This window comes from Chaetura pelagica, unplaced genomic scaffold (genome assembly GCF_000747805.2).
Source record: "Chaetura pelagica isolate M959 unplaced genomic scaffold, ChaPel_1.0 scaffold20, whole genome shotgun sequence".
NCBI lineage: Eukaryota > Metazoa > Chordata > Aves > Apodiformes > Apodidae > Chaetura > Chaetura pelagica.
Window position 1 is genome coordinate 5,971,356 of NW_009951958.1, and position 8,900 is coordinate 5,980,255.

The 8,900-nt window shown below is 44.4% G+C and overlaps 1 protein-coding gene across 1 annotated transcript; it reads right to left on the bottom strand.

Annotated features, from left to right (window-relative positions):
- Positions 1 to 511: 511 nt before the first annotated feature.
- On the bottom strand, positions 512 to 2,556 carry MB21D2 (Mab-21 domain containing 2). The gene has a single exon (XM_009999966.1). It carries the CDS (start codon positions 2,531 to 2,533, stop codon positions 1,271 to 1,273), a length of 1,263 nt encoding a protein of 420 aa, XP_009998268.1. The 5' UTR covers positions 2,534 to 2,556; the 3' UTR covers positions 512 to 1,270.
- Positions 2,557 to 8,900: the final 6,344 nt, after the last annotated feature.

Sequence of the window (8,900 nt, forward strand, 5' to 3'; positions counted from 1 at the left end):
CACCACAAGTTTACATACAAACACATCTTCTGCAAACGTGAGACCTGAGGAAGATCTCATATGTCCCAGGGTAAGTCGGAAAGTCCACATGAGTCAAGGGAATGGAAACTGCCATAAAGGATCAGGCCTAATACATGCATTACAGAAGCAAGGTCTCCTTTGCTCAAAGTCTGGCTGATTCACTTTGCACATACCACTGCTTTAGCATTACATCCTTATCTAATGGTAAACCTGGTTCAACAACATGCAATACATATTAATGCAATATGCACTGCAACACACAATACGCATCCAAAGAAATATGTCAATGCAAAAATCTGACTTCTCACACATAGCAGGGCTAACAAGGAAGAGCCTTTTACAAAAGACAATCAAGAAATCACCTGAAACCATGAGACCTGAGGGGCCTCGAGCAATCTGCAACACTGAAACCTAGTAACAGATGCTAATTCATGAAAGAAACACAAACAGTGGGACTGAGGTAATGGCAGAGATTTCATTAGTGCAATTAACATTGATAATGGTATGTTCTTTAATAGAATTTAAATAAGGCTTTGAATAATTACACACACTAAAACTAACATTCCATAACCTTATTCCGCATGGAAAAGCAGCAGAAACAACCCTCTGGACTGTACAAGGTCCAAATTTGAACAATTACATTCAAAAAGTAGATCAAAACAGACAAAACTCTTTCCCCCAAAAGCTGCATCATCATCTTTAAAGTCAACTTTCTCCCTTAGTGTGAGAAGTATGAAGAACAGATGAACTGGGCTTGAGCCCAGCAGATTTGGCCTCATCAAATTATCAGTAGTGCTTTCCAACCCAGAGTCTCTCCTCCTTTCTTTAGGGTGATGGAAGCTCATGGAAACGGAAGTGAATTTCTGAAGCCATGGAAGGCGAGTTCTCCCTTCCCTGGGCCCAAAAATGTACATAAATTATGGAAGCTTGAAAAAAAAATAATTCTACATTATGCTGTAGGTATGTGTGTTCATGGTGCATGTTATCCTTTAGAAACTACACACGGGGTGGGTAAAAAAAAATAAAATCAAAGCAGCAGCACATGAAATAGTAATATACTGTTTCAAAATCTGCACCGTCCTGCAGAACCAGGAATTATAATTCAGATTGATCTCAACAGATCCAATCTATGCTGGATATGTAAAAAACAAGAGCCTAAGTCATCAAGGAAAACCAAATGAAAAAACCTGCACACTGTAAGAGTTTTTAAAAACAAAGCAAAAAAATCCCAAGAAACACTGACGAAAGCTCAGAAAAATTTATCATCAATTCTGAAGTGGGGCCTCGTGACATCATCTGGGTTAATGAAGACAGAGATGGACTTCCCAGGGTTCTCAGTCACTAGCTGTTGCAACTTTTTGGCTAATCGGTCATCGGGCTGGTTGGTGTCCCCTCCATCTGACTGAGGGGAGGGGATGCTGCTGGGGCTGCCCCGCCGCTGCAGCTCCAGCGTCAGGCGGTTGGCTGCTTTGACGTGCTCGATGGCAGTTCGGAGGTGTTCGGCGGGGTCCGAGCGCACCGAGGACAGTTTCCGCGCGTGGAGCATCACGGTCTCTTCAGAGAGGTGCTCCAGCATGTTGCACTGGGGGATGAAATAGTTAGGGCACATCTTGTTGACCAAGCAGTGCTGGAGATCATCAATGAGACCCAGGAGGAAATGGGCTGCGTAATCCTCCTGGGCCAAGTAGCTGGCTGGTAGCCTGTCGCAAGCCCACAGCATCATGCTCCGCAGGTGATATGGACTAATGGCTTTGGGGCGGGACAGCAATTTGATGATGATGGCTTTGCAGGCCTGATAGGCTTGCATGAGGCTGCTGGAGATGCACTTTTTCAGCTGCACTTCACTTCTGGCGAATGACAGCCTCCATTCATTGTCCTTCTTCCCCTTGTAGGAACATGCAGGCACTAAGTAAAATCCACTTATGACTTCCTCCTCCGTGATCTTCCCATCCCAGAAGTGGTTCTCCATCAACCAGCTCTGGGCTACAGCTGGCCAACCTTTGAAGGACACCACGGGGACGATGTCATACAGCATGCGGCTGCTGCCCACTCCCAAAATGATGGATATGATAGTCCCATTCTTTTCGACCTTCTCCACCTTTGGCATCCCTCGCTGAGGCTTCTTCTGGATCTCAGAGAGGACGATGCTAATGGAGTCATAGAACCAGTCTGCAACTTTTGTCGGAGAGAAGAAATAATTGGTAGCTCCATTGATATGGTCCACGATTGTGCAGCAGTCCTTCCATTTGCTGATAGTTCCTTCGTCAAACAGACGCAGGCTCAGCCAGGAGTGGCACAAAGCCGAGTGGCGCATGTCCAGCGTGACCGGTTGGTTGCGGTCATGCAGCTTCAGTGCTGGCACAAGCAGGGTGAAGTCCATGTCATAGTCTGTGCCACGTGCATAGACATTCAGCTCATCCAGATCAATGTCCACCACACCTTCCCGCACACCTCCTGAAAGCAGCAGGTACTCGTTGGCTACAGGCAGCTTCTGGTCAAGTTTCTGAACCATGCCTGCAAAGGAGAGAAAGAGAAGTCCTTTCAACAGAAGGCAAACAGATCTGGGGTGCAAGATTTAACTAGGATTAAAACTCATCCTATGCCCAACTGGAAAAAAAACAACCAACCAATACAACATGTTTGTAACACAAACGTACAACAGGCCCAGCACACAGCCAACCTTTAGTCCCACCTGACTCAGGGCATGGCCTTTCCTGCACTCCTGGGAATGGGTGAAGTCCATCCTAAGCATCATACTGGGAGCAACAGAAAAAAAGCAGAAGCCTCTGGTAAAACACAGCAAAGCTACTTCCAGGAATGAATTTAACTTCCTAAACACCCTCTAAACCAGGTTTTCACCATATTGTTCCTCATTTCCATGGTTTCTGAATGTTTCCCCAACACTTTAAAAATAAAAGAACTTGCCTCACTGCTCTTATTTTTTTTTCTGAGATAAGAAAAAAACTGGACTGGCATCATGGGGTTGGTTTGTGAGTGACTGAATGAGTAGCTACAAATGCTAGTTCAAGCAGGTTGGATTTTACAATTTGCTTTACATTTCCTGGGGAACAAGGCACCGTATACAAAGGCAACATGTCCTCCTTCTATGGGTGAGTGGAGATTGGGTAAACTATCAGGCCAGCATGGGAACTGGTTCTTCAAGCTGTAGTGATGGTATCATGCCATAATATATCTGATCAGCTCCTCAGAGCACAAGCATGAAGACAGATTTGTGTTTTCATCACCAAAAGCAGACACCTTCCCCTCACCCTGCACTGCCCACACCACTTGCACAAAGCCAGTTTTTCACTGTGTGTTCTATATATACCCCTATACTCTGCTCCCAGAGCACGAACAGCAGACTGAGAAGAGACTCCACATGGTAGCTGAGATATTAGTGCCTCATTCAATGTTCAAATTAGGCTTAAAATTGAGCTCTGCACTTCAACTGCTCTGTAGTCTTCTTCTGCTATCTGGGCTGTTTCACTCCTTGTGTTCATCCTGTTGGATAAATGCTCTTGATCCCTTCCCAGCCTCAGTTCAGACTACACACCTCGGCCACGAGGGAACTAGGCCAGTGACTCTGACTAGAAAAGCTGAATCTCTGATAAGTACTGCAAAAGGGATATATGATTATTTCTTGTAAGCACAAATGTACTCATTTTTGTTGGCATCTGTTACTTTACCTTTACCTAAAAGACTCTATAGTTTGATTATGTCAAGAGTGCCCAAATGGAGACCTTCCATTACAAGAAACCAGTTGCAGAGAGACATCAGTGGGAATAAGCAGCCAGAGGCATGATGAGCTGAGCCAGAGAGCTGCCAATCACATTGTCAGACCAGGAACCACAGATACATCAGGAGTGCTTTTTACTGAAATGCTACCACAAATTATCAACACCAGAGTTTGAGCACCCATCCTCCCATATCCCCAGGTACATCAGAGGCTTTCCTGAATTAATGCATCCCCATGGGGTCACAGATAGTGCCTGAACTGAGGGGGTCTCTGAAGAAGAGGGCAGCAGCAGCACCCCAAGGAGCTGAGTGCTGCACCAGCCTGAGTGGCACCTCAGTGCTTTTGGAGAGACTCACCTGTCCTTTCTTGCATGCTTGGGAAAGGGGCAGGGAAATGCTGTCTTCATGCACACAGGTAAGCCGTGACTAGAGCAAAATCTAAAGCTATGCTAACACTGGTTCCTTGGAAGAGCTAATAGACATGTGTGTGAAGGGGAATTCAGGGTAGCTGTGCAACTCTCCATGTGAAATTCATTGTCAAATACACTTTACCTGTTTTATTGCTTTCAAGAGCACTGTACCCAGTCCACTTTTTTGCACTGAGTTGGGATAATTTGTCTGCCAGGCAATCAAGGACATAACCCTTCCATTTCATGCAGCTCCAGAAGCTGCAGGAGAAGGGAATAGCTCTGGAGGAGTGCTAAGAAACTCTTCCTGCTAAATCCTGAGCTAATCCCATTCTGTAATCTTGCCACATGCTGTCCCCATTCATCCTTAAATGATAATAACCAAGAAAAGCTTCTGTCAACCTGAAAGACATTTTCTGAGGCTTAGATACACAGTGAGAAATATTAGCCTGATTTATGGAGTGGCAAAGCCTTGCACAGATTTCTTTATGCCTGAGGCCAACTAAGTGGCCGTCACTCCTTTGCTGGACCCAGAAGAGGGGGATTTCTAGTGGGTACCTTAATTGGCTTGACTTCTGGAGACACTACTGACACACTGCTTCCAATCCTGTCCTTGAAACAGCCTTTCTGCTTTACAACCCAGTTTTAAGTTGAGTCCAAGACCCATGGAATACAGTCTGGGTCAATCACATCATAGAGACAGGGAGCAGCTGCTTTTTTCTGAGCATACAAGTTGGTACTGACCCTTCACTGTGGGGCAGCACAGCTATTCAGGATGAGCAGGGTTTTTACTTAGGCCTGTGAACTGCAGCATCAAGCATGCAGATCTGCAGATGCTCCTGAGAGAGGCAGAGAAAATGTAACTATTCTACAGAAGAAACAGTTCAAACCTGTAGAATTCAATAAAGGAGGTATTTTCGTAAATATTTTTAAACCTGAAGGATGACAAATGACCAGTGAAGTTCTGCAGCATGCCCTTTGCACCCAGACTTGAATCCTATGGTACAGTCAGAGCTTTTGACTGAAAATCATATGACTTTTATAAAAGGTAGAAATTCTCCACTAGGGAATCTACTCCAGGATTAGTTGCTCTCCTTGGCCTGAAGAGATCCTCTATCCTTATGTGGGAGCAATACAGTTGATGATCTGACCCCATTCAGTCAACTGCAGGTGAGATTCAAGCTCTTCTCTTGAAATGCCCCATGCTTATCTGCCTGGAAAATAACAGTGGACATCTATGATGGACCTCCAAAGCCAGATGAGAGCAGGAGCCACTGCAGAATGTTCATTCTACACCATCTTAAAGCCTGTGCAGCCTGCTTTACTACCAGAGGGGTTACAAAATGCCAGCCAGCAAACAGAAGGCTTCTGTTTCTGGTGTGAGGAAAACATTTCAGGAAGCACCAGGCTGTAGAGTCAAAGGCACAGCTCTCTAAGCACTGTCATGTAGGTTCTCCCACATAAGAGACAGAGAAAGAAAAATGGAAGACCAATTTCAAGCATCTTTGCAATAAGAAATGCTTTCCACACACAGCAAACTCTTCACACTTCCTCTAGAAAGGAAATATTTCATGTGCTCACCATTAAGCCTAGTTTGCAAGGCTGAAGACTCCTGAAAGTGAAAGGTAACATACACTGCCAATAAGCCACTTGCTTTTCCCCCTCCAGAAGTCTAGATGTACCAACCGAGGACGAATATAAAAAAATAATCAGGCAAAGGCTACAGGAAACAACCCAATATATCATCCATAACTCTTTACCTGGCTGGCTGCAGAGTCTAAATCCAAACCCTTGAGCTCTGCCTGGCACAGAATTTCCCCTCTGAGGCCTGGACCAGCAACATCTGCACAGAGCTAGAGAAGGAATTTTTGCTAACAGATGACAGCAGCATTGCTGGTCCAATTTAAGCTGTGGAGCAGGGGGTTGAGATGAGGTCCACTTGAGAAAAATATATTTAGAATAGGCATTGAGTGCTCTATAAATAGTTGAGATGGCCAAATTCAGGATTCACTGAGGCTTTAGAGGTCTTCAAAGAGTCTGAACTGCCCCTCTTATTCATACATCTACTTGTAATGAAGGGATGAATTCTGTTAGTCAATGTTGTATGACATACACCACCCTGGCACAAAGTTTTCATCCCGAGTTTCAACAGCCCAAATGCAAGCTGAGAGAACCACGTGCACATACAGCAGAACCAGGCACTCCAGCTCAGCAAATACAAAGATGAAAAATATCAAGATTGGTACTTGATCCAAATAATTAAGATAATAAATCAGATAATGGCACCAGGGGGATATTTGAGTTCTCTTCTTTCCTTCTCTGTACCAGGACTATCTGGGAGGAAGAGGGAATAGGGCTTACAAATAACCTTGTGAAATTTGTAGTAGCCCTGTGGAGTTGTCTGTAAAGACCAAACCCAGAACTTGGGTCAAGCACCAGAAAAATTGCTTTAGCTGAAGGAGTCGATCTCACAGCATCAAAGTTAGTTCATTGATATTTAGGAAGTGTCTTGCTGTTACCAGGCAAAACACATAATTTGCAGTCATATCTTGTGTGACGTGCTTTTGAAAAGGATGTTGTGCAGAGCTGGTATTCTGCTAAATAAGAGATTGGTGTTCAGCTACCACTTCTGTCCAAAGCACCATAAAGAAGTTCTGTATTTCTAGTTGTATAACTAGTTTAAGTCCTCCCTAAGCTACAAAATTTGGCACTGTAACGGATAGGTATTCTTACAAGCATGAGAAAAAGCAGAGAATGTGAGAATTAGGAGTAACACCTGCAGGCCAAGCTCACTCATTAGGTTTACTAAACAGTCAGTCTAGAGTAACATCGGTGAGAAAGTTCTACAGACAGAATTAATTCCATTGTTGTTCCTTTAGTGGCAGGAAAAGAGGATTTACTTCTACTCCAAGCAAGGAGAATAAAGACAGAGAACAAAGATTTGACTGTTACATAACACCTACATTTGGAATACATCTTTGAATGAACTGGGACTCTGATGCACATGACACAGAGACTATTCTTTCCATTTAGAAAAAAGCAATGCACAGATGCTCTCCATCCATTACCAAATTTCAGATGAACTGATTTCATGACCACTGCAGTGTGTGCTTGGATCTGCTGCTATTTCATTACCAGCTTTGTGTACATAAGGAGGAACCTACAGACTTATCTTTGAAGAAACTGCCCACAAAACAAAAATACATAAAAACTTATTTCTGTCATCCTTCTTGATGCCTTAGACACAAGCTTCTCTGTGGGATATATAGCCAGGAACTTGTCCCTTCTCTCCAGAAGGAAAAGGCCCCAGGTCAGTGGCAAGGTGCTGGCTGCAGCCCACAGGCAGCTGTGCAGTGCAATTCAGCAAGTAAAAGTGATGTGAATTGCTGCTCCCTATTACTGAGCTTCTCTGCACATCTCTTGATTTGCCCTCTAATCTCATTTGAGAATAACAGAATCATAGACTGTTAGGGGTTGAAAGCAGCACAAGTCTGTGTAACAACTGTTAAATATAGCTGCAGCACAGAACAAACATGCCTGGTACCTGCCCTTCAGCCCCACACAGGAGTTCAGAAGATGCCAGAGTGCCCTATCCAACCCTTCTCAAAGACCCAAAGCACTGTGGGTTTAGCCTGGGGACAGAATGCTGCTTGTGAAGGATCAGAACTGGACATTTGGGTGCTTTACACTCTTCAACATGTGCACATAGACAGAAGGAAGGGAAAGCAGAACTGGCCAAAATTAGAAGTTCCCCTCTCCCAGCTTCTCTCTCTCCCTCACACACCAGGAGAAAGCCTACAGAATCAAGACAGATTTTCTCTAGAGAAATCCAGTGCCTGAGCTGGCATCCTCATAGATAACTTCTCCCTCTTCCTTCTTACTTTGTAGATAACTTAATCTCCACAAAACAAGAGGTTTGTATGTTCATTTCCTCAATCAATAGCAATGATGTGATGTTCTGGCACTGATCATCAGCTGACCTTGCATTTAGTGTGCCCTCTTCAAACCATTAGTTTGTACTCTAGCAGAAGTCCCCTGTTACTTGCAACCAGTCTTACACAGACCTCATTATTGTCTTAAACTACATTTTTTAATAATCATATTGAAAGAAAGTGAGCATCATGCTGCTGTTATTGCTCCCCCAGAACCTGGAAAGAAATATAGAAATACATTCCCCTCATAAACAAATCAGACTAAATCTCTACTGAAATCAACAAGGCTGTATGTTTAAATTCCTCCACAGACCCATCCAAAGCCCTGGGACAAGTGAACTCTCAAGAAGGGAAGCTCTCCAGAGGGATTCCAGGAAGGTATCACATCTCCAAGGAGACAAGAATGCTAGGAATTGCTTTTGATTCAAGAGATCTGATTTGCCCTCGTTGGTTCAGCACTTCCAGCAAGAAGCAGCAGAGAACCCTCATAGAGAAGCTTGCCCTGTGGCAATGATGCCCCAGCACAGGCATATTTTCTGGGATACACAGAAATGTGGCACTGGGAAACTAGCCATGTTTTGTGGGGATGCCCAGGATCAAAGACAAGCTGACCCCTCCCAGGCTTGCAGGGAGCTGACATGCCTGCTGTTGAAGGCAGAAGTAGTGCCTGTTCCTCTCACAAGGGCGGCTGGAGAAAATCAGGCTGCTGCACACCCCTCTCATGCGCCCTGGCAGGGAGCAAATGTATAGAAGAGATCTGCCTTGTACAGGTGATCTCTTCTACTGTGAAGGCTGTCAATCACCT

Bases quoted from the DNA above. Each gene is read 5' to 3' on its own strand.
- MB21D2 (XM_009999966.1), bottom strand. From the start codon at position 2,533: ATGGTTCAGAAACTTGACCAGAAGCTGCCTGTAGCCAACGAGTACCTG.